This window comes from Sus scrofa, chromosome 3 (assembly GCF_054392235.1).
Source record: "Sus scrofa isolate SSC_HxYL_T2T_F1_AM1 chromosome 3, Sscrofa_HxYL_maternal_Yorkshire_Landrace_v2.0, whole genome shotgun sequence".
Classification (NCBI taxonomy): Eukaryota; Metazoa; Chordata; class Mammalia; order Artiodactyla; family Suidae; genus Sus; species Sus scrofa.
Genome location: NC_139385.1, coordinates 112,842,378 through 112,868,321, shown reverse-complemented (window position 1 = coordinate 112,868,321; position 25,944 = coordinate 112,842,378). Strand labels below are relative to the sequence as shown.

The 25,944-nt window shown below is 42.9% G+C and overlaps 1 protein-coding gene across 3 annotated transcripts in view; it reads left to right on the top strand.

Annotated features, from left to right (window-relative positions):
* The window catches only part of TMEM178A (transmembrane protein 178A), a 56,364-nt gene that overhangs the window by 8,706 nt on the left and 21,714 nt on the right, over positions 1–25,944 (top strand). Inside the window, exons 2-3 of one of the 3 annotated variants that reach the window (XR_014842161.1) lie at positions 7,113–7,181; positions 9,102–9,292. The exons of 1 other annotated variant lie outside the window; for it this stretch is intronic. Coding sequence is in view for 1 of the 2 variants with exons in the window: in XM_021088341.2 (XP_020944000.1) it covers positions 7,113–7,181 (69 nt within the window). In the remaining variant the exon portion in view is untranslated. The remainder of the gene's footprint in view (positions 1–7,112; positions 7,182–9,101; positions 9,293–25,944) is intronic. One more of the 3 variants, XM_021088341.2, reaches the window with a different exon arrangement.

Below are 25,944 nucleotides of genomic sequence, written 5' to 3'. Positions count from 1 at the left end.
TTCCCTCCCCTTTGCAAAAGCAACTGGTGAAATGGAAGGAAAAAAGCTGAAAGCAACCAGACTGGACCTTTGGCAAATAATACAGATGGCAAATATATCTCCTTTGGAGTAAAACATTAGTCTGATAATTTTTGGCAGTTCAGATAAGATCATTTTAACCCTGGAGATTTGCTTTAGGTTCAACAAGTTAGTTTTTTCTACAAATTAACATTTTTGGGGCGTTTCCACTGTGGCATGGTGGGTTAAAGACCAGGTGTTGCCTCTGTGGTGCTGCTTGTTAGATCCCTGGCCCAGCACAGTGGGTTAAAGATCTGGTGTCTGTCTATAGCTGCAGCTCGGATTCGATCCCTAGCCTGGGAACTTCCATATACTAGCAGGTGTGACCATTGCTATTGTCTAAAGCATTGTACAACTGGTTGTAAAGATTTTGATCAAAGTAAAAGCGTTTGTCAATAGAAAAGGGACTTTATCTTCAAAACCTGGTAAAATTTATGATGGTTTTTCGCTTCCCTACAATGTTTTCCTGTGGTTAAAAGTAATTGCAGTGATTAATCTGTTTTATTGCAAGTTTTAACTAAAAGGATATAACTGAACTTCCTGGAGCATGAGAGAGTCTGCATCCATCCCCAGTCATGAGGCTGACAGTCTTTGTTTGCTACAGAGTAACAAACGGAAACTACAGGCTCACTCCATCTTTCTTGTAACTCAGCCAGATAAGCTGACTGCAGACCAAACAATAATGTCATGGGGACACCCATCAGGGAATGCATTAGCAAGTGAAAAAAGGGAACAATACAAACCATATTTCACTTTCCTTTATCTTGACTTACTGAGGACACACTGAATTATTTTCTGTAACTTGCTGGATGTCCCCCAGTGTTCAGACTTTAAGTATTTTGTTCATAGATGAAAATCAATCAACTCATTTCTTCTCTAAGGACCAAAGGATGTAATATATTCTCTTTTAGTTTCTCCAAGTTATTCAGCACCATACAGGTAGACCGGGAAGGGATTCCAGAAGTATTAGTGGGAAATTCTGGATGTATAGATAATTCCAGAACACTTCCTTGTCCCTTTAAGATAGGTCTCTCAAATGTAAGCAGATGCTTCCGTCTGCCTGCCGTGCCAGTCAGCGCCTGACCTGCATACTTAGGGTCTGCCACAAGCAAGGTTAGGAGAGTGGGGATGGGGTAAGAGTGAGAGGTGGAATGTGACTTGGATCTCTTTTGTCTACATTTTAGGGGATTTTTATTTGGTGTTGGAGATGTGAGCATTTGCTTCACTCAAAAACCTGCCAGCAAATGGTACTGAGCCTTGAAATGAGTTTGAAAATAAGAGGCTGCTTAGTAAAAAACATGGATGCTATGTCCTCCTTGTCCCGTGAGGTTTTGCTCTAGGTTCACCCAGAATAGTGAGGAGGAGGGTCGAAGGGGGTGGGAGGAGCTGTTGGTTAATTTGAGTTTGAATGCCATTTCTTATGTTCTCACAGTTTTGAAAACTGCTTATAGTAATATTTACACTTGTCATTTTAAGCATGTGAAGCCTGTTAAATGGCATTCAAGGAAGTTATCCTGAAAAACAACAGAACTGATCACGTTTCATGTGGTTGAAATATTATGGAACTGATCATCAGAGCCACAATTTGACATAGCAGAAGATAAGCTGTAGGGGGGAAGAAACCAAAAATATAATGGCCATTGGGAATAATTGAGTCTGGGCCAATTGAAGCTCAATATTTGTTTTTTATCATTGATACTTAATCACTTATTCCAGGTTATTTAATCCTTAGCATCTAATGTATTTTAGGAAAACTTTGGTGTTCAGACAATGGAAATATTGGTTGAAAGAAGCTAAAACTAACAAATACTAGAAAAATAAAGAGCTGGGCTGAACTAAAGTGGCAGAAGAAATGACAGTGACTGCTAACATGAACATTTCTGAAAAATACTGTCTTTTCGTTCAGATATTTGAAACAAAACAAAAAAGGCACAAGGAAACCGTTTACTATTCACCAGTAAAAGATAAATCTAGCCCGAAGATGTCTACTGAAGAAGCATCAAAGTCATGCATTTCTCCCTTTTTTTTTTTTTTTTCTCAAGGGTTACCTTTTGTTTTTGAAACAAACCCAAATTGGTTGGAGAAAAATGGATAAGCACATGTAGAATCAAAGATTCATAGAATTGAAAGGAACTTTGAGCCGTGATCCTCACCCAGTTTTTTTTACTCTGGTACTGGGATAGTGGATTTTTACATTCGCTACAAATGTCTGTCAATTACATGTAATTCCTAGCATCCAGCTCTAACTCCCTCCTTTTCTCTCTGAAAGCGTGTTTTCAGAATGCCTTTGAAGGAGGGGATGTTGTTATCCATGTAATCTTGAATCAATTTTAATTTAGAAAACAAAGTCTGTCACTTGGATAGAGGCAGCCCTTTGATCTTATATAGAAGAGGCTTAAAACTATTGCCTTTGGAATGGATAAGCAATGAGATCCTGCTGTATAGCACTGGGAACTATATCTTGTAATGAAGCATGATGGAGGATAATGTGAAAAAAAGAATGTGTGTGTGTGTGTGTGTTTGTGACTGGGTCACTTTGCTGTACAGTAGAAAACTGACAGAACACTGTAAACCAACTGTAATAGAAAAAATAAAAATCATTTTTTAAAAAAAGGAGAGGCTTTGTCTGATTGGCTCTGGGAGTGGGGGGCTTTATCCAGTTTGTGTATTTCTTGGGGGTGAGGCTGGTATAGGGAGCTGATGGATACAGTGAGCCTGTGTACTTCAGTCTCCCCAGACGCAACCACTGATTTGGAAATTGGGAGCTGTATTAATAACTCATTACCTGTTAGTCTTCTGAGCCAGTTCCAACACACCTGATTTCAGAAAGTTAAACAAACAAACAAAACAACAGGAGAAATCTTAAAAGGTCAGTTTGGTTTGCCCTCCAAATGTGACAGAGTTATTAAATATATCTGTCTGCAAGTCCTTGAGAGGCATTAAACAGAGTAGTTCACTAGTCGGTAAACTTCGCATACAGATGCTTCTGCAGTCATATTTGATTATGCCATGAGGGAAAGTGAGTGCTTCTTACTAGTATGCCCCAGATTTTCATTTTGTAGATTTGTGGCATGGGTGTTTTTTACAGCATGTTTTTATTTCTAAATTCTCACACAGTTCTTGTTTTAGCACTCTTCCGGTTCTATTTGCAGGTTAAAATGGCAGACCTATTTTTTCCCCCCCTGGGCAAGTGTTCTCCCCTGTATGTAGCTTTCTGGAGTTGTTTTTATACCCGAAAATGTCAGGTAAGAAACATTATAATTTGGGTCGTGAGTCTAATTTTTTAAAAATGCTATTAATAAAGTGCTTGGTAAACATTTATCCCCTCATGTAGGTGGGTTTATCAGTTAAGGATCTTTTAGTGCCAAATAACCGAAAACCCAAAGAGAAATGGCTTAACCTACAAGGAAAATGTAATATCTCTCATAACAAGAATCTGCAGGAAGCCTGTACCTAGGCTGGTTAATTAAAGATTGAATTCTGTTGGGCTTTAGTTATTGCAACATAGGTGATTTTGCCGTCAGGCTTGTCACTGGCAGGGCTGTCAGTCACTTCCTCACACAGCAATAGTTCAAAGGCTGAAGCAGGAGAGAGGCCATGCCCCAATTTTCTTTCTTTTTATTTATTTAGTGTCTTTTTTTTAGGGTCACACAGGAGGAGGGGATGTTGTTATCCATGTAATCTTGAATCAATTTTAATTTAGAAAACAGCATATGGGGGTTCCCAGGTCAGGGGTTGAATAGGAGCTGAAGCTGCTATACCACAGCCACAGCAATGCAGGATCCTTAACCCACTGAGTGAGGCCAAGGATCGAACCCACGTCATGCTCATGGATACTAGTCAGATTCATTTCGGCTAAGCCATGATGGAAACTCACCCATTTTTCTAAACCATTCTTAATGTGAAAGTCATTGCTCAGAAGTTTCCCTGCAGATTTCCCACGGGTCTCATTGGTTAGAAGTATGTCACATGACCATTCCTAAACCAATCCCTGGCAAGTAGAATGAGATTATCATGATTCCCTTAGACCACTGATAAAGGTTAAGGGTTCAGTCTCCCCAGGAAGCACTTGCCTGCTTGACACCTGGACAAAGTCCGGCTAATGTTAGCTAAGGAAGCCTGGCTCTTGTGTACACAGCCATATGGAAGTCCTGTCTTAACTGCGATCATTCCATAGGTAGAACAGGACTGAGAGGAGAACACAGATTTCTCGATAGCTCTTCCAGATTTACTATGTTCTCTCCACATCCTGCCCTGATAGGAATAGGGAAGGAAAAAAACATAATTTTCCTCTATATTCCTAAATTCTCAGGTTAGGTCCCTATAAATTGACTGATAAAGGATAGATAAACAAGGGAAAAACAGAAGTTATTAACATGGGTGTCATGCATATGGAGCCCTCAGAGATGGGTCACTCAAAATGATGGTTTGAACTTGGGTTTATATGGCATCTTAGAGAGTGACAAGGCAAAGGAAAAGGACTTTGAGTTTCTAGGGCTGACATGGTGTGCAAAGGCAAACATAAGGAGAAACTTATGATAGGTAAGGGCTAGTATTAGTAAGGCTTGTTATGCAGATCCCACTGGTACTTTCTCTGGCTGAGAAGGGTCTAGAGTTATCTCTGGTGATTAACTTCTCTTCTTCCTGATAGAGAGAAAAAGAGGAGGGGCACCTTTACAAATTTATTTTTTGTTTTTAGGCCCGTAAGAGAAGGGCAGAGAATTCCTTATATCTGCTTCTTCTCAGTTGCCTCCAGCTCAAAATAATTCTTAAGCCAAAGTGGCACATTTTGGGGTGGTATATTTTGCTATTCTTTTTTTTCTTTTTGTCTTTTTGCTTTTCCTAGGGCTGCTCTCGTGGCATATGGAGGTTCCCAGGCTAGGGATCAAATGGGAGCTGTAGCCACCGGCCACAGTCACAGCCACAGCAACGCGGGATCCAAGCCGTGTCTGCAACCTACACCACAGCTCACGGCAACGCAGGATCCTTAACCCACTGAGCAAGGCCAGGGATCAAATATTTTGCTATTCTTCACGGGTATATGGAAGCACCCTGAAAACCCTGTGCTTTGCTTTTGGAAGAGCTGTTTGTGACTCTTTAACCTCTAGTAACCCAGACTTTGCATGGTTGTTTTTAAGGAGCCTTACTCATTATTGCAGTTAAAAAAAAAAAATGGAATGTAAAATGTTCAAAATTGCATGTTTTAGGGGATTTCGATGCACTCTGTGGTCCGATAGTGCAATTATCATAAATTTAATACACATCGGATTAATGAGGTTGGTGCTGTCACAAACCCAGAAGGCCACCTGAGGAAGTGGTTGTTTGGCAACATATGTTTCTGAATTTGAGGAGTGGGATGGAGGGAGGGTATGCTGAGATGAAGCCCAGGCATCTGGGCGGGAATGTTCAAGTCAGACCACACCTGGGCACTTTACTTTTCCTGATGGAATTGCTATGCTCCCCTTGGACCTCTCATTTGAAACGGAGAAGCCTATTTATTAAAGCTTGATACACCTCTTAGAGAAGGAATTACAAAGCAAGAAAACAATCTGAACTATTACAGATGGGCTGAGCTAGCAGGATTTTAGCACAGAAGCCTTAAAAGATGCTGTTGAGCCACAAGGTATGTGGGAGGACATATATTTGGACTACCAGATTGCATGCCAATTTGTAGGTTCAAAAAGAAAAAAAGTAAATGAGGAGGCAGGAAAGAGAGGAGAGCAGAAAGGAGCAAATGAACAATTATTTGGTGGATCTCTGGGGGAACCATCTCTCTGGGATCTTATTTCTTGAATTATCTATGAGGTTCATTTATCTTTTTAAAATACATATCACATCTTTCCTTTGATTAAAAATCACTGTCTGATGGATTCCCCAATAAGTTAAAAATAGACTGACCAAATGCTCCAGCAATTCCACTCCTAGGAATATACCCTAGAATGGAAAACAGGGACTCAAACAAAAACTCATACATGAACATTCATAGCAGCACTGTTCACAGTAGCCAAAAGGTGGATGCAACCCCAGTATGCATAAGGTGAGCTGCTCATGAACAGATAATAAATGGTCTGTATCTATATAATAGAATTATTGCCCACATCCATTAAAAGGAATGAAGTATTGATACATGCTACAACATGGATGAACTGTGAAAACATTATGCTAGGGGAAAGAAGCCAGACACAGACAGGAAAGAATGGTGTGATTCCATTTATGTGAAATCCAGAATAAGCCAATCCATTGAGACAGAACTCAAGGAGGAAGGAATGCGGAGGGACCATTTCATGGATATAGGGTTGTCTTGTGGGTTGATAGAAATGTTCAGGAGTTAGGTCATGGGAATGGTTGTGCCGTGTATAAATGAAAAAGAATTGCACACTTTCAGACGAGATCAGGCACGTTGGGGGTGGTATGGCCGTAGACGGAATTGCACACTGTCAAATAGTTAATGTGCTCAAAATGAAACGAAACCCAAACAAAAATCTCTGATGGTTTTGTGTTGCCCACATCTACAAGTCCAGACTTCTTAGGAGGTCGTAATAAAGCCTTTATGCTATGGCTCCAACTCCCTTTCTGGTTATGAAATATAGAATCAGGCTCTACCAGACCATTTGTTCTTCCCTCAGCATGTGTACCCTTCGCTCTGTGTCCTTTAGGAGCTTCTTTCCTCTGCCTGAAATACCACTGCCTCTCATCCATCTGAGCACTCTTCCTTGAAAGCCTCCTAGTGCCGTTGTTATTTCCTCTCTAGATGTCCTTGACTCTCCCCTTAGCCTCTCATTACCTGTGGAATTAATTGCTTTATTAGTTAGGACCCCAGTGTGCTTTGTACATAGCTCTATTATAGTACTTTCTACATGGTACTGTGGTTTGTTTCCTTGCCCATGTTACCCTCTACCTTAAGGTCAGGGACAGATGCCACCCAGATCAGTATCTGGCACATGGCGATCTTCCCATAGAATAGCTGTTGACAAAATTGCACTGGATTGATTCAAATTACCATTGTATCTGGTCCATTCTTTTTTGCTCATTCCAGTGTTTCTCATTCAATTCAGGGGCAAGGAGAAGAGAGAATTATTCTAAGCTTTCAAAGACCAGGACGCTAATACGTCAAAGAAGACAAGGTATTTGGCATTTTTAAAAAAGCAGTAATAGTATATGTTTATTAAAAAGAAGCATTTATGGGTGCTTTTATTTTCCAAGTATTCAAAAAGTCAGTGTAAAATTAACAGGATGCTTCTTTATGGAGGATTTTCCTCATAAAATGTTCTTAATCCTTAACAAAAGGATTACATTATTACTGCCATTTTCTTGTCATTGTGCTTATATCCCACAGGGAGTCCCTACCTTCAAGGAACTGTTCCTTTGTCTCTCTTCTCACGCAGGACTTAGTTGGGTGGTTTTTCAAATAGGAACTCAGTAGATGGGTAGTGTTTTCCCAAGTTTATTCTAAGTTTTTTCTTGTACAGTTTTGTAATTTTTTTTTCCATTTTTATGGCTGCACTTGTGGCACATGGACGTTTCCAGGCCAGGGATTGAATCTGAGCTATAGCTGCCACCTAGACCAGATCCTTAGCCCACTGCGCTGGGCCAGGGATCAAACCTGCACCTCCACAGTGGCCCAAGCCACTGAGTCAAATTCTTAACCCATTGCACCACAGCAGGAACTCCTCCTTGTACAGGTTTGGCTTATTACATATTCTGTTTTTCAGTAAAACTCTTGCAAGTCCAATGACACAGTTCCTTTTAGCAGAAAGCTGGAATGAGTCACGGAAAGCTCTTGGTGGCAGCCCTTCATCAGGCTCTTCACTGAGCTGTTCTGATGCTGTGTCATCCGTCCTGTGTGCTGAAAAAAGCCTGGAGGACCGTGTGGGGTTCGAGAGTGCTTTTTCGGCCTCTCCAAGCTGTGATAGCTCTCCAAGAGACCGGTGGCTTTTCTGGTGTGCTGAAATGATCTCCCTCTCAGCAAGCTTATTTCCCAGTTTATTGAGGTGACAGGAGTCAGGTGACTTGGGGCACCTTCTTCCCTCTGCTGTTAACTAGATATGTGACCTTGGACAAGTCACCTCACCTCAGCAGATCTTCATTTTCTCATTTGTAAATATAGAGGTTGGATTGGTGTAACCTGCTGGGTCTCTTGTAGCCTTAACTGGCTGTAATTATAGGATGCCCAGAAAACAGCAGCTTAATTAACTCAGCAAAGTGTAAGGCTGGAAAAAGGTCAGTTCTCTCTAGAAACAGGTAAGCATTAGGACCTGCTTACCTTTTTCTCTTTTCAGTGGTTCACCACATGTCTCTCCTTTGCTCTTTTGAATGTGACATGCTTTCTTATTGCTAATTTTCTTTTTCATTTCCTGAGGGTTTCATAGGAGGAAGCGGGACTTTCTATATTATTCCAGGAATTCGCTTCTGTGGGAGCAGTGTTTGCCATTTGGTTGGAAGGACTTAACTGTATAATTTTTTTCTTCTTAGGTAATTTCACAAGGAATTGGTAATAGTAAGTTATATCTGATTTTAGGAACTGAAGTTAGAGTTTATAATAGAGAGCGAAAAAGGAGTCCTCTTTAGAAAATTGCACGGGATAATTTAAATTTTGCCTTACTTGCTCATTTTAAATTTCTCTGAAGAAGTTTTGCAAGAATTTGATGAAAGAAAAAAATCACATACTGTTTTTTTCTTCACAGGAAAAAAACTCCTCCTTTTATTCCTTTTTTTGCTTCACGAGAGTATTTAATACTCATAATCCATGTGAAGGCAAAGAAAAATCTACAGTTATCTATTATGATTCATTTTGTTCAAAAGTTTTAGAGATGCGTTTTCTGAATTTAATAATGCACTGTGTTAAATGCCTGGAAGTTATTTTTGATCACTTTAATTCACATTGTGAATCTTGATTATTCAGTTGTTTTTTTCCCCCACATGATATTTTAGGTGGCTTAACACATATTATAATTGGCATAATAGTTCATTTCACTGAAAGCCCTATTCAAAACATTCGAGCATGATATGACTTTCCTTGACCCCGAATTTTCTCCTTTATGTAGATGAAAGGATGTGCCCAGGTAGACCTCTTTAGCTGTCCATGGCGGTGATTATAATGGCAGATCTGCTGCGCAACTTTGGATGCTTGATTGGACCAGTTGTTTTTCCTGAAATCCTTCCACACAGCACAGAGATGAGGTAGAGGAGCCCAAACATGTGCTTCATTCCCAGGCTGGTTCCTCTGAGAGACAATGTGAGTTCCAGAAGTCAGCATGGATATGGTCTTAGCTGCGGAGTGTACCACCTGACCTTTGCCCCATCCTAAGCATCCTGGTCATTTGGAAGACTCAGACGGTTATCTAAGAGAGAGAGAAACAAACAAACAAACAAACAAAAACCCGTTCAAAACAAGTAAGCAAAACTGCACTGAATGGTGATGGGGAAGATGGGGAGAGGCCATTCCATGAAGAGTGAAAGTCATCACAGCAACGGTCTCAATGTTAGTCTCTTGATTTGGGAATATATTTCTTAGAATGTTCCTTCATTCTTTTGGAATTTTGTTTGTTTGTTTCCCCTTACAAACAGTCCCACTAGGAAGAGTCTTATAAAATCCATGGGAGATTATGAACTAGGAAACTGAAATTACTCTGTTGAAGCCATATGATATTCATGGAATTCGTAAGAAAAGGCATCTTAATTTAACACAGCAAATTCCTTCCACGTAACTCAAAGCAGTTTTAACATAGAGAAAAAGGAGACACGTTTTCTGACTAAGCGTATGTGATTGAGGGGAATAACACTGGGCCTGCTGCTCATACCATTTGTTTATAAGGAGGGCAAGGTGTCCAGGTGGAGGGTGGGGGTGATGAGCAGCCCTGGGAACTGGGAGTGACAGGCCTGGTCCTGGCTTTTCTGCCGCCTGGGGGACCTCTGCAAGTCATTTAAGCCTCTCTAGATCTCAGTTTTGCATTTTAAATGTTGGACTCCACGATTTCAAAGAGTTTTCCAAATTATTACATTTTAGGATTTGTTTAGAGGATCAGGAAGGAAAGAGGGAGTTTTCTAGATAGCTAAAAACCTACCTTTCTGTGCCTCAAAAGCTTGTTCTTATCCAATTGGATGGATTATACTTATTCAATCATTATGCACATCTCTGCCTTCAGAAAGAGTGCTAAATTTCACTTTTGCTGAATGACTCAAGGTTGTCGTTATGAACTGTGATGTAATACCCAGGTGCCCTTGAGGAATAGAGAGAGGTGTGTGGAACTATGTGCCTCAGAGCTGAACAACGCAGTATATTATCCTTTTCACAAAAATGATTGTGCCAGTTCTGATTTTTTTTATGCTTGCTGCTTTCCTAAATATCATTTTCTCCTCTTTCTGTTGTCTGTTCCCTTTTGTATTGCTGCTTCTAATGGGTTAGGAACAGGGGGTCGTGGATGAAGCAAATTGGAATTAGGTCAGAAGTTAGGGCAAGTAATCTCTAGGTGATGTTTCAGGAGGCGCCCCTGAGAATGAAGATTTGGGGACTTCTTCAGGTAGTGACCTCCCTGAGGTCTTTGGGGTGTTCTGTGTGGCTATAAGCGACCCTTGGAAAAGTTCAGTACCAAGGTGTCTGGCACTTCCTATTTATGGGATGATGTTAGCTTTGCAGCCATCCTCCTTCGAGGAGAGAATAGAATGAGAGCTGAGAAGGAATGACCTGGCCCAAGGGACACCAAGAGGGCCCAGAAATAGAAAAGGATCACCTTAGGGGAAGATGTGCAGGTGATTGACAGGCAGGGCCAGGTCTCATTTGCAGGGCATCCCACTCAATCATCCTGTTCACAGCCTTGGCTTGCCAGCCATTCTCCACCATGACGGCCTATCGCTGCCTTCTTTAGATAAAGCAGATACAGGGGATTGGCAGTGGCAAGGCTGAGTTAGGACCCGTGCATGCTGACCTTCCAGTTAATTGTTCTTCTGTCCATCCTCAAGATCATTTGCGGGTAGATCAAGAAAATGTAAATTTGTTATTCACTTCCTGTGTGATTATGGTAACTGCTGCTCTATTAGCTCGAAAAATACAGAGTCCTCCAGCACAGCATAAACTTGGCCGCTGACTCATTTGCACTTTAATCTGCAAGTTTAGCAATTTGGGGAAGCCTCCTACCTCCTCCATCCTCCCTCTCCATGGTCTCACCTCTCCCATGCAACAAAGCCAAGAGAATTCTTTTAGGCTCTTGGATCCATATTAAAAAATACCACTGGGTTTCTCTAAGGTTTTCTGAGATAGATACATAGATAGATACAAAGAAGGAAAGAAATAGGCATCACATGGACAGGTCTCCCAAGGGGCTCTCTTCACTGTGTTTTCTGGGGGCTTGTGGAAGAAAGGCAGTCAAGCCTGGTTCTATCTTGGGACCACAGCTCCCTGCCCAGGAGGGGGGTGGGAGCTCATCCTAAGCAGCGGGGAGCCAGGAAGGTCTGATATCTGTAGCTGTGGCTTCATCCACAGTTGTGTTTATGGAACTCCTGGGGGTGCAGGAGGTACGAGGAACAGCCATGAGATGATCATTTATTAGAGAAAGGAACTGTAAGTGCCACCCCTCTGGGCATGGGGGTTAAATGTGCCACCATTGCATGTCACTAGTGTCAGCCTTTTCCTGTCTTTTAACACCATTGGGAAGGATGAAGATGGGCACAGTGTGGGAGCCACTTCTGCTTTCTTTCCTGCGGAGGCTGGCCCCTCCTCATATCTAGAAAAATACTGTCATAATCATACTCAAGTGTCAGGAACTACAGTCTCTGTGTCAGGAACTACAGTCTTTGTAGCAGTGTAGCCTGCAGCCTTATTTATCCACAGCTTTGGATTGACTGCTTTATTGACGTGGGCTGATAATCATGCAGTCTGTTGGGCTGGTTCTAATTATTTTGGCTATCTTAATTATTGGATTGTGCATGATCTGTTCTGTTCAAATCATTTCTCAGCAAGAAGAATCGACCCGGCTCAAGAGTACACACATCTACCTAGTTCCTATCTGCTTCGGCCTCCCAGCCCTTTGTGTCATGTTAAATGAATCATTTTGCTTCCCTGTTTTTCATTTTCCTCTCTGTGAACACAGAATGATATTTATCTTGTGGCTTAAGATTTAGGGTCACTAAATGTCAGGCACTTGTGAAATGTAAATTGTTGCTATCCGCTTGCCAGGACCCTTCATGCTGACTCCATGTCATTGACATCTTTATTTCTTTCTAATCATGAGCTTTCATAAACACACGCTCATTATAGAAAATGCAAAAAACTGCAAAGAAGAAAACAAAGATCAACTGTTATCCTGCGACTTTGTTATCTAATCCTGTTAAACGTTTGATTTCTTTCATCCAGTCTTTGTGCAAATATATATCCAAAGACATATTTGAGATAATATGATACACACTGCCTTGTATTCGGCATGAAGCCATAAGGATTTTCCAACTTTAATTGTTTTTAATATCTGCAGAGTATTTTAATGTGTGCATGCATAGCCTTCTAGGTAACTAATCTGCCTGTCTCTCCCCACATCCCTTTTTCTGTCCTCCTGATGCCATCATCTACCAGAAATAAAACTCGATCCTATCACTTGTCTGCTTAAACCCGTCTGTGGCTCCTGATAACTTGCTGGATGAGGACTTACAGTGGGGGAAGGAGGTCTTCCTGCCTGGTCTCTGCCAGCCTCCCTCTTAGCTCTTTATTTCTCATCACGCTCCATCTCACTCTTTACGCTCCAACTTCCTGTCCTGTCTGTCCCTGGAAACACTCCTTACCTCCATTTCTTCTCTTTTGCTATTCTTCTGTCTGGAATGCTCATTCCCATCTCTAAGGCCACCACCCTTGTGACCTGGCAGACTCTGGCTCCATTTTATTTTATTTGATTTTTTTTTCGTTTTAGGGCCATACTCGTGGCATATGGTTCCCAGGCTAGGGCTCTAATTGGAGCTACAGCTGCCAGCCTACACCATAGCCACAGCAACGCAGGATCTGAGCCGAGTCTGTGACCTACACCACAGCTCATGGCAATGCTGGATCCCATCCCACTGAGCGAGGCCAGGGATGGAACCTGCAACCTCATGGTTCCTAGGTAGATTTGTTTCTGCTGCGCCACGACAGGAAGTCCATGGCTCTGTTTTAAAATTCACTCCGGAAGCTCTTCTCTGCCTTTTCCGCGTTGGGAACCTATTTCCCTGGGCAGTTCTGTAGTGACCTGCTTGTATCTGTGTCACTTAGATGACTCTGGGCCCTCTCCAGTCCATTTTCCATGCTAGGATAAGAGAGGCAAGTGTTTTCTGGCTGATTTGTTTTCAAACTAATTCTGATCATTGATTCTCATCATTTGCCGTCTGTGATGGCTACCACTGAGGCCAAGCTTTGATCCACCTTCAGGCTCTCTGTGATCTAGCCCCCACCCTCCTTTCTAGCATCTTCCTCCCTGACACCTCCTCAGCCTCTGCACCCCAGTCTGAGATGCCTTCTTCTACCCAAGCGCTGGTACACGCCTTTCCTTCTGCTCCACGAAGATAATCCTGCTCATTGGACTCTTGGACCCTCAGCCTTCCTGGACTCCTCACATTTCCGTCAGCACTCAGGTACCCTCTCCTATGGTCTTGGCACTGTGTGCTTCTCCTATAGGTCAGACTTGTAATTTTGCATCTATGTGTGCTATTATTAGACTTTAAGCTCTTGGAGGGTAGACTTGTGTTTGTTTTCAGTTTATAAGTAGGATTGGACTGGGGGGAGATCACAAGGTCCGATAGCTGAGGTTAGAAAAGCCCTCAGCAGGAGTTCCTGTTGTGGCTCAGCAGTAATGCAGGCATAGGCTGGCAGGCAGTTCCAACTTGACCCCTAGCCTGGCAATTTCCATTTGTCACAGGTTCAGCCCTAAAAAGACCAAAAAAAAAAAAAAAAAAAAAAAAACCAAACAAAAGGAAGGAAGAAGGAGAGGAGGGAGGGAGGAAATAAAGGAAGGAAAGGAGAAAGAAAGGAAGAAAGAGAAGCCCTCAACAAATCGAGCTGGAGAAGACCAAGTTAGTTCAATGTCACCAAGTGGGGCAATGCAGGAGGCATGGATTAGAGGTGATCCTGCATTGAAAGTACCCATTCTCCCTGGAAGAGCCTATGAAATTGACATTATCAGCCTCATTTTAACTAAGACTCAGAGATTTTCACAAAGGTTACAGGAGTGGGGCCATAATTTAATGTTAAGCCAACCTTGGGGAGAGGGGGCCGTGCGGAATGAAGAACATGCTGGTCCAGGCTGTCCAGTGGGAGGTGATGGGCCTCCTGGTGTGCGGTGATGGAGCTCCACATGTTTGCTTGTGTCTCAGGATGCATTTGGGCAGCTGACTGGCTCATTGTAAGATTTTAAACCAAGCCAGGAAGTGAAGCGTTGCAGCCAGAAGCAGGCAGCATGGTGGGGACTGATTTTCTCTCAGCACATCCGTGTTCCTGAGAACTCCTGGTGTTCTCTGAGGCCTTTTGCCCGTTAAAAGTAAGGGCGGCTGCTGACCAGGGTGTCAGGGTCCTCAGAAGGCACTGTGCTAAATTGTGACCAAGAAGTCACCAGGTGCTTGGACCTGAGAAGATTCACATTCTTATGAGCCCTGCAGGGCAACCGATGTGGCCTCTCTGTCTCTAGTCCAGGGCCTTTTTTTTTTTTTTTTTGGCTTTTTTGGCTTTTTCGGTTTTTAGGGCTGCAGATGTGGCATATGGAAGTTCCCAAGATAGGGGTCAAATCAGAGATATAGCTGCTGGCCTATGCCACAGCCACAGCAACAGGATCCAAGCTGCATCAGTGACTACACCACAGCTCACAGCAGTACCAGATCCTTAACCCACTGAGCAAGGCCAGGGATCGAACCTGCATCCTCACGGATAGTAGTCAGGTTCGTTACCTCTGAGCCACAATGGGAACTCCAAGTCCAGGTCTTTTAAAGTTACCCTCAGAGGAGGCTGGGGATGGTGGATGCCCTGGAGCACTGGCTATCTATCCCCAGGCTTTGAAAACTAAAGACAAAAGGGAAGTCTCTGTGAAAGAGAATAATCCATAAAAGATGTTGCCAGAGAGTTTTAAAAACATTTCTTCCGAAATTTCTTAAATTAGGTTTTTCTTTTAATTACCTAGTTATCCTTCAGAAACTTGGAACAGTCCCACTCCTTATCAACATATTCCTTGTCAATTATGCACAGGCTCAGGCTTATGGTGCCGAGGGTGATGCTTAAGTCCGAGGCAGCTGGAAGTTTTTCCCCTTGGGTGGCGGGGAGTGATAGGAATGCTAATGGACTGTAGCTCTGGGCGAGCTGGCAGCTAAAGGAGAGGCCTCACTGAGCACAGGGCTGGGGGGGGGGGGGGGTGCGGGGGGCTGGGTGGAGAGCCGATGAGAGGCTTCTTGCCTGCCTGCTGACCCACCTAGATGAATGGGGGCTTGGGGTTAGCCTTTAATTTTTGTGATTCTGATAAACGCTGCCTACTTCCCTGGATTCTTAGCGCCGTATCCTCAAATAGCTGATTGAAATGATGCTTAGCAAAACTGCCTAATGGCACTCCCCGCCACCCCCCCCACCCCAGCCCGGTTGTCTATGCCATTCTGCTGCTTGATGTAAAATTAGGGCTGGAAATATTTTGTGGGTAAAGTGTGGGCTGAAATGTGGCGGTGTGTGTGTGTTTGCGTGAACTCAATAGGTGCAATGAGAACAATAGTAAATAAGGTACAGCCTGTGGACTATATGCACCTTACCTCATCCTGTCCTTGTCCTCAGACAAGGACTTGTGAGGACTAGACGTGATAAGCACAGGTGGAAAACAGAGAATTGCCACCCTCCTTCCTGCCGTCATTGGAACTGGACCAGAAGTGCATTTGTGTTGCAGGCTTAAGCAGCTGACTGTTGTTTCAACTGCTTGAACTTTGTGGGTAGGAGGGTAGTTCTGGTAGGAAGAAGGATGGGGGCTTTAGTTTAGACTGTGTGACTGGGGAGTGGACCCCATTTCCCCCCACATACAGGTTCCTGTAGGAGGAGACAGTTCCACTTGGCCAAGGGGGCACTTTAGGTATGAATCTCCCATACCCCCCGCATCTGGGAACTGTGGGTGAGTCTGGGGCCCTGGGGTGGAGCCTCTGCCCCAGATGACCCTCCCGTCCTTCCCACACTTTCCACTCTCTCCCTAGCTACTCCTGTGCCACCTCTGTTTTCCCTCTGCCTTGGTCAGGGGTTTAGGCACCTGAAAACCTGCTCTGCAAGCAGGGAAAGAAATCTTTGTCTGCAGCGCTTGGACAGTGGTTTCCTCCAGTCTTTGTTTCTGCTTGCCTGTGGGTAGAGGGCAGTGTGACAGCAAAGGGGATGGAAATATACAAATTAATTTTAAGATAAAAGCAATGCCGCGTGTCCATCCATGCCTGCCTGCTCTGTCCTTGTCCACGTAAAAGAACTAATTAGGCATAATCCAATGTCGTCATAGTGACTCTCATCTGACAGTCTGGTTAGATACGTAAGAGCTTGTTTTGGAAGCAGATGCACATTCAGTGCCAGCTCTGTCCCTTGTTAGCTGTGGGACTTCAGGCAGGTTATTTAACCTCTCTGAGCCTCAGTTTCCTCTCCTGTAAAACAGAATTTATCTCATGGGGAAAATGTAGGTAAAGCTTTTGGCATAGAGCCTGGCACATAGCAAGCCCTTGGTAAATTATCACTGCTAGTTACGTGGCTGAAGGCAGGTCCCTTAAGTGTTCTTTGTCTTATTTGCAAAGGGGGCAGGATATCTGTCTTATGTAACTTACAAGGGTGCATGACAAGGCTCTTTGAATACAGCATCACAGGCTATATAATAAATAAAAGCATGATTATCATTTTCCTATACCTACAATAAAGCAATTCTGGTTAGTCTCAAAAGTGTGCTTCTCTGGCTACAGATTTATGTCGTGATTTAGAGATGCCCACGGAGCTGTCGGAGGAGCCAGAACACATGGGGAATGGTGGTAAAGGCTGCTGAAGACAGAGGGCCCTGCCCTGATTTTCATCTTCCCACCACTGCTGCAAGTGGCTTTGAGCTTTGGCTTCTTCTGTCACAAGGTTCTTGCCACTGGAAGGTGGTAAATGCCATCCTCAGCTCTTACTGGGTGAATCCTTGATAATTCAGCCAATTTGGAGATTTATTGCTCCTTTGCTTCTTGTCCCTGCTACCTACCAGGCCACCTAACTAGGAGAGGGTGGGCTGAGGAAGTAAAAGCAAGTGAAGTTCAAACTTGTTAGTTTTGCATAATCATTGCTTAGCCTTTTTTTTTTTTTTCCTATTTTTTTGGCCACCCCATGGCATATAGAGTTCCTGGGCCAGGGATCAGCTCCTAGCCACAGTTGCGACCTTTGCCACAACTGCTGCAATGCCAGATCCTTTAACCTACTGTGCTGGGCTGGGTTTCCAACCTGCGTCCTGGTGCTGCAGAGTCCCTGCCAATCCCATTGCGCCACAGTGGGAACTCCAATCATTGCTTAGCCTTGATCATTACTTAGGAAATGTTGAAAATATTATTTAGGAGTTCCCGTCGTGGCGCAGTGGTTAATGAATCCGACTAGGAACCACGAGGTTTCGGGTTTGATCCCTGCTCTTGCTCAGTGGGTTAACGATCTGTTGTTGCTGTGAGCTGTGGTGTAGGTCACAGTCGCGGCTCGGATCCAGCGTTGCTGTGCTGTGGTGTAGGCCGGCGGCTATAGCTCCGTTTAGACCCCTAGCCTGGGAACCTCCATATGCCGTGGGAGTGGCCCAAGAAATGGCAAAAAGACAAAAAGACAAAAAAAAAAATTATTATTTAAAAGCAGTTTATGTTGTTTTTTGAAATTGATTGCAATCATCTATTAAAGCCCAGGAATACAACTCTATCAATGCTAAGCCAATGAGAGGACAGCTTTCTCCTTCAGATCCCAAAGGCGGGCTTTAAAGGAACTCCTAGTTTCCATCTATCTTGATGTGTATCTGTGACACATCCCATCATAAATCCAGCAGCCCATCTGGTGAAGGGGACACGAGAACATTGTTCACGGGAGCAAATGTGTTTAGACTTTTTCACAGTCTGAGCAGAGCCATTGCCCTTGTCTTCATTTTCATAAATCAGCTATCCCAAACATTGCTGTCCTCTTTGCCATGTGCGGTGGCCATTAGTCAATTCAGTTTGATCCAAGGCTTATTTGCATGAAGGAAACAAACTTCTGAAAGGGTAGCTCAATATGAAGGGTTCTATCAAGGCACCTGGAAGGGGCCCATAGTGCATTGTTTTTAAGGAGAATTTGCCCTGGCACACCCCCAGCCAACTCTAAAAGAGGCAGCCTTTCTCCAGCAAGTTGCTCTTTTCTGAGTGGTTGGGAAAATTGCTAAAGTCGTCAATATTTATAGGTCATCATGTGGCAGACGGGAGGTCGCTCCCTCTCTCTGTCTCTCCCTCCCTTCCCCCATTTCAGAGTTGTGGCTTAGTTTCACTGTATTAGTTTTCAGTTTTTGTGGAACCATATTCTAGATTCAGAAAGTCAGTCCTCCATCTAAAAGGCACTTGCTAAAATAAATGTTTGGTGAACAAAGGAGTAAAATGAGTAAAATAAATGATAACATGACTGACTTTTGATGGCAAAAGGTAGTGGCCACTAATTTTTTCCAAAATGCTGGAGAGGAAGATGAACTCACTGTAGTCCCTCAGGTCTGGCCTCACACTTTACTGGTCCCTGCTTATGAAGGGGACAGGAGGAGAGGGGGAGGATGGACACTGGCCTTTATTAAGCATCAACTATGGACTAAACCTGTTAGGACGCTTTATATATATGATCTCATTCGATCCTCATGAGGATTCTGTGATACTGTATTAACTCTATTTTATAAATGACAAAGTGGAGGCTCAGAGTGGTCCAGTTTATTGTTCTAATTCACGTAGCTGGTTGCCAAGCCAATATTCTAGTTTGTATTCTGTTTAAAATTTTTATTTCTTTTTATTTTAAAAATTATTATTATTATTATTATTATTATTATTATTGCCTTTTAGGACCACACCTGCAGTATATAGAGCTGTGCTGCAGGCCTGTGCCACAGTCACAGCAATGCCAAATCCAAGCTGCCTCTGTGACCTACACCGCAGCTTGTGACATTGCAGGATCCTTAACCCACTGAGCAAGGCCAGGGATCAAACTGTATCCTCATGGATATTAGTCGCGTTCTTAACCCGTTGAACCACAACAGGAACTCCCTAGTTTGTCCTCTTGCATGCTGCTTCTTATGTGCCCATCTTAAATGCACAAAAAACCTAATATTCCCAAGTTTCTCTCAATATTTAGAGTACACAGTTTTGATTTTTTGATTAAAAAAATTATATTCATTGATGTTCACATGAATGGCAAAGCCATGAGGACTGGAGAAGGAAGAAAGCTTTTAGGTCTGCTTCCCACACTGACTGTTTGGATGCCTTCCTGAGTCCAGGGGATTTTAATGTCAAGTGTGAATTAACAGCAGCTTGAAACCCATGTACTAGTAAGATGGTTTTTGTCCAGACTGTACTGATCTCTCTGAGGTCAGCATGTTGGGACCAGAGCAAGTGTAACTAGAAGTGACTGTTGGCCTGTCCCCATAACACAGTATCCCCTGTGGAAGGGGAAACAGCAGGTTATGTGGTGGTCCTGTGTCCCCAGAGTTGGTGGCTGTATTTGGTTTCACATGAGATGGGGCTGAGGGAACAAGGCATGGGATGGGGTATTGGTTGATGTGTCTGCCCTCTCTCCAGTGGCAAAATCATTTCCCCCTTTCCCACATTGGCAACTTGGAGATGGAGAAAAGAGAATAGGACCTGCCTTCACATTTTGGTTCTCCTGTCTCCTGCTGGAAAGGGGAGGTGCAGGGAAGAAGAGAACAGGGAAGGAGAGAGAGGTGGAGTTGTGCCCAGCTGGGCTGAGATCCCCTGTAAACCAAGTAAAGCCACATCCTCTCTCCAGCCTCTAATCATCAGTCCCTACCCCACCAGCTACATCACTGACTGGGCACCATGATGGTTCTAAGAACCTGAGAATCCTTGGTTTGAAAACTTTAAATATTTTATTACTTTTTGTTGTAGACACGGAAACATAACTAAATTAAAGGGAATTTAAATTTTAATTCAGTCAACTAGTCATCATCCACTAACCTAACCTGATGACAGTTTCTACCTTTGCATAGGATCAAGCCTGTTTGAACAGTATTATTTTTGGATTTTTCCACCGTCAGTTTTTTTTTCCAATTTCTTGTGCTGATATTCACTATTCTGCGATAGGTTGAATCCATCAGACATGCCATTGAACCCTCCTTCTTTGGCCCCCAGAAACCATGTGTTTACAGTTCAACGAAGTCACCTGAGTCTTGCCTATAAGGAATAGTCTGGTTGTCTGGGTTTGTTCAGGTAAATAAAGAAGTAGAAATAGTATAACAATAATAATAATGATAATAATAATTACACTAATAGTATTATATAAGTATTATATATTGAATCCTCCTGTGAGATAGATGGACTATTACTGTCTATACATTACAGCTGAAGAAACTGATGCCCAGAGAGGTTAAGTAACTGGCCAAGAGCACACAGTTAATCAGACTCTGCTGAAGCCAGAATGCAAATCCAGACTGTCTTGCTCCAAAGAGAATATAGAGTGAATACAGCTATAACTTTATGCTTCTAAGAAGTTGATTCTTCATTAATAATACAAAGTAATTATAGTAGAACAAACTCGTATGTTGTAGAGAGAGAATGTAAGCAAAGAATAACATTCATACCTTTTAGGCACTTGCTCTTAGTTGCTTTTGTTTTCACTGGAGTCTTACTCATTTTCATCTGGAACTCTCCTCTCTCCTGTACAGAAGCCACCAACCACATGAGACTACTGAGCTTGAAATGAGACTCATCTGAAAAGAGAGATGCCGTAAGGGGAAAACACACCAGGTTTCAAAGACTTGGTGTGAAAAAAAAGCTTGTGAAATACCTCATTAATAAATTTCAGAATCTTAATTTCATGTTAAATTAAAAATCTGAAAATTAATGCCACTTGTTTATTTCTGTAGTATGACTATTAGAAAATTTAAAATTATGTCACTTGCTTTCTGTTTCCACTGGACAGTGCCACTCTTGATTTACTGATTTTCTATCTCTCTCCTTTCAATTCTGGAGACTTCATGATGGCTTTGCCCTTCAGGACTGGTTTTGGTCATTTCGGGGTTCAAAGTCAGCTACTTTTTATAGTAAAGCTCCTAAGCTTACTGTACTTATTTTTTTATGTATATATATAAGCGAGGGCTTTTCAGACTCATTCAAGGAAGTGATGAGGAAAACCTTTTCTTTTGTCTACTCCCTCTGAAATTAAACCTCTCAGACAAGAACCACCCTGCCCTGAGACCCCACAATTGGTCTTTCTTTTTAAACTGGGATGTGTGCAGGCAGAGCTGATGGGGAAAGAGGTCTTCATATTTCTACCATGGGCCAGTTGTGGAACTCCAAGGTGCCTTTGAAATGTTCTAGGAAATAGTGCAGACTATTCACTGACCCTTTTGTCTGCCGGAAGACCTGAAGCATCAGTTAGACTCTGGTTGTCCGCACCTGTGGCTGATGTACCTCTTAAATGTCATGGACTCAGAATGAAGTCACAGCCTTGGCTCTTAAGGAACTTGGGATGTTCGGGGGGAGGCAGACTTGCTGATCTATTAGGAAACAATAAAGGCTGAGTAATTAGAGCCAGATTGTGTGGCTCATTTCTAACATCAGAATAAAATGAGAGAAGAGAGTGAGCTGCATGGCTTTTTGAATGAAGCCTGTGGGCCTGGAGGGCTTGTTAAGTTTTGGATTGTTTTAAGGTGAAGGCTGTAGGTGTAGGAAGAAATGGGCATGACACTGCCAGGGACACATCTGGGAGGGGTAGCCCCTAGGGACCCGTCACAGGTAAATATAAGTGAGCTGGGGGCCAGGGATAGATGATAGTGGCCCAGAGCCTGGGTTTTATTCAGGGGGAAGCTGCTGGCATGTTCTCAAAAGGGGCGAGCAGAGCTGGATGGTATAAACCCCAGGCTGACTGCTCTCAGGGAACACTAGAGATTTTCTCATCTTCTGTTTGCCCAAGTGTGGAAGTTGATACCTTGGAACAGCAGGAAAGCTATTTGATAAACAATTATGTAGCACCTACTTTATGCCAGGCACCTTGTTATTTTAAATAAATACGTAATTCTAAAATAAATACTTTGGGGGAGTTCCTGTAGTGGCTCAGCAGTTAATGAACCCTACTAGTATCCATGAGGACGTGGGTTCAATCCCTGGCCTTGATCAGTGGGTTAAGGATCCGGCATTGCGTGAGCTGTGGTGTAAGTCGAAGACGTGGCTTGGATCCCGTGTTGCTGTGGCTGAGGTGTACGCCGGCAGCTGCAGCTCCAATTGGACCCCTAGACTGGGAACCTTTATATGCCATGGGTATGTCCCTTAAAAAAATAAATAAAATTAAAAAAAAAAATACATCAGAGGTCCTGTTGTGGCTAAGAACTGACTAGTGTCCTTGAGGATGTGGGTTGGATCCCTGGCCTTGGTCAATGGGTTAAGGATCCAGCATTACTGCAAGCTGCGGTACAGGTCTCATATGTGGCTTGGATCCCACTTTGCTGTGGTTGTGGCTAGGCCTGAAGCTGCAGCTCTGTTTTGACCCCAGCCAGGGAACTTCCCTAGGCCACAACTGACACCCTAAAAAGAAAAAGAAAAAAAAAGTGCAGTGTTCCATGATGTCAGGTAAAGGGGTGTCCCGCTTCCAGTTACCAATTTAAAGAAATGTACTAAGTTCATGATTCTGTAAAAGGCGGGTAAATACAGCCCAAATCTTAAAGGTGCTCATATTCTGCATTGCAGATGGGCAACTGAGGCTCCAGAGGCCCCAGATCGTCACACTGCAGATTTATCTAAGAGCAGGGTGGGGGTGGGGTGGATGGTGGAAAAAGAGAGGCAAGGAGGCCAGATGGCCAGCTGTTTAGGAGTGAAGTGAAGACTCTTTAGTAGGAGTCTTGAGGGGTAGTGAGAATGGAGAGGAAACATGAGGGCCACTGTTCAGACCGTTGTTCAGGCAGTTTCATGTGTCTGTTTTATCTTCGGGGATCTTCGATGCCTATTTAGGGTTCAGACTCCTAGCCTGTAGCAATGGTTCTGTTGGTGAATGTGGGCAGTTGCCGAGAGATAACTCATAATCCAGTGCTGCCATGTATTGAGTGCTCAGAGCGGGCCACATCCTGTGCTACATCTCTTTCTTTCCTCACAATAACCCCCTAAGGTATCTGCCATTATTCCCTCCTCTTGTATAGATTAGGGAACTGAGGCTCAGAGAGGTTAAGTAACTTGCCAAAAGTCACGCATCTGGGCTTCCAATCCAAGCCTGGCTGACTGCAAGGCCTTTAGCCATGGCATAGACTCATCGTTGATGGATTCTAACAACTCTTTACAGCCTCTTCTGCTCTTTCTCACTTTTCTCCCTCATTTAACCTTGAGTGTGGGTTTCTGTAACTTAGCATTTGATTCATTTCTCTAAGCAACAGAAACAACAGAAGTTCGCCAGTCCAGGCACCCCATTTTTAACCCCTGTGCAAGCCATCTTTATATATCTTATTCTGTGGTTTATATCATCGTTAAAGTGACTTTCCTTGGCCCTTTAAGAAGCTAATTAATCACTAAATATAGACCACAAGTTGTCCCCCTCCACCCCCCGCGTGTCTCTTCCCCCCATTGCGTGATGCCATCTGGTGCTGTGAGCTCATGCCTTTTGTGTTCCTTTTCTGAGAGCCAGACTCGCTCAACCCCGGAAAGCCAGTTCATTTCCAAGTTCACAGGCATGGCTTTGGAAAGATTTGAATCTCATGCCTCCTTGTGGATTCTCACAGCATCACTCCCAAACAGAACCTCGCATGGAACTTCTGTTACATACATTACTGCCGTCTGTATATATACGTATTCTTGTCTTTTGACCAAAAGGACTTCATTTGTCTCGGGCAAGCCATCCAGGGACTACAAGTCTTTTCCTGTGTGATTTTTGTCAAGCTTTCCTTTGTCAGTTTTATGTGCGTACTGTAGGAAGCCAACACTTAATAATAGACTTTTCGAATCTGTTTGACTTTCTGCTGTGGCAGTGGAACAAGTGCTTAAGAATAAGGAAATGAAACAGCTAACGGCAGGACTCTGACACTACTGCTGATCTGTCCTTTACACCATCTTTCTCTTCTAATTCTGCCTGAAGGCTCTAATCACTTTGCAAGGGAGTGGAGCTCCAGGGCTGTAAAGCAATTTTCTTCTTTTTTTTCCCCCACAAACTCAAGGGAGATGCCGTGGGTTCACCACCAGATTCCCAGTCTTTGGGATTTGGGGGTCAATGCTTGTTACCTTCCAGTCCAGACCTTGGCATTCTCCCCACCTCTTTTTTCTTCTCATTTCAGAGTTCTTGGCCATTTAAATTTAGCCTGGGAGCCTAGTGCGGAAGGAAAGGTAATTGGGTGATGTGTGCACAGCTTACCTCATTCCTGGCACATGTGGGGCTCTCCTGGGGGAGCAGGAGAGCACTGGGCTGGCTGCCTGCCTCCTTTCTGCTACTCTTCTCTGCCCACTGGGATCAGGGCTGTTCCCAGCAAGGGGCAGAGGAGGAGATGGGCTCTGAGAATATTAGCAATAATGTAAAAGGGACCACACATTTCCCTAGCACAGGAGTTGGTCTGCGTCCGAGAGAAGAATTTCTCCCCAGTCCATACCCCATCTCAGCCCATCTGAGATGCAGGTAGGACAAAGCCACTGAGTCAGCCATGAACCAGTCCAGTATTTAACATGTACTGAAGAACATGGATAATTACAGGCAGAAACCTCAATTAGGTATCAGCTTTGTTTCCAAAAGAGCATATGTTTGTACTAAACTGAAAAAATTTGTTTTTCACTTCAAACTGACAGTTCATTTTATAACTGCTGTTCTCACTACCCACAGAATAAAATGCAGTTCTGAAAGATTAAGGATCTCTAAATTTCCTGAGTGAGCATTATGTAAAGTTTGGGTAATAGCATATGTGTTGAAGTTTGGTTATTACTTTGCACTGTGGGCTTGGGCTAGTTACTTAGCCTCTCTGAACTTCAGATTTTTTCTACCTACCTAATTCCATTAGCTAATAAGACCTATTTTTATATCCAGCTCATAGGGGATTTTGGTGAGAATCAAAAGGATTTGTCAAATGCTTTTTTAATGCATCTGTGAGATGATTTTGTGGTTTTTGTGCTTTAGTCTATCAATAAGGTATATTATATTAATTCATCTTCATATCTTGAATCAGCCTTACATTCCTGGCATAATTCTCATTTGGTCATGATGTACAATACTTTACATATGTTCCTGAATTCAGATTGCTAGTACTTTTTTGAGGACTTCTGAATACATATTCATAAAAAATATTTTCTAATATTCTTTTCTTATGATGCCTTTGTGTTTTTTTGGATCAGAACATTACTGGCCTCATATAGTGACTTGGGAATTGTTTTATCCTCTTCTATTTTTTTTTTTTTGAAAAGTTTTTGAAACATTGTTAATTTAAAATTCACCAGTGAAGCCATCTGGTCCTGGACTTTTCTTTATGGAAAATTTTTTTACAAGTTAATTGCTAACTCAGGCTCTTTAAGGGATATAGCTCTAGTCACCTGTTCTATTTCTTCTTGAGTCAGTTTTGGTAGTTTGTATCTTTCCAGGAAGTTCTCATTTAACCCATATTATCTATTGTTGGCATATAATTTTTTCATACTCTTCTTATTCAATTTTTTATTTCTATAAGATTGTTAATAATGTCTTCTGTTTCATTCCTGATTTTAATAACTTGAGTCTTTTTTTATCTTAAATGGTCTAGATAAAGATTT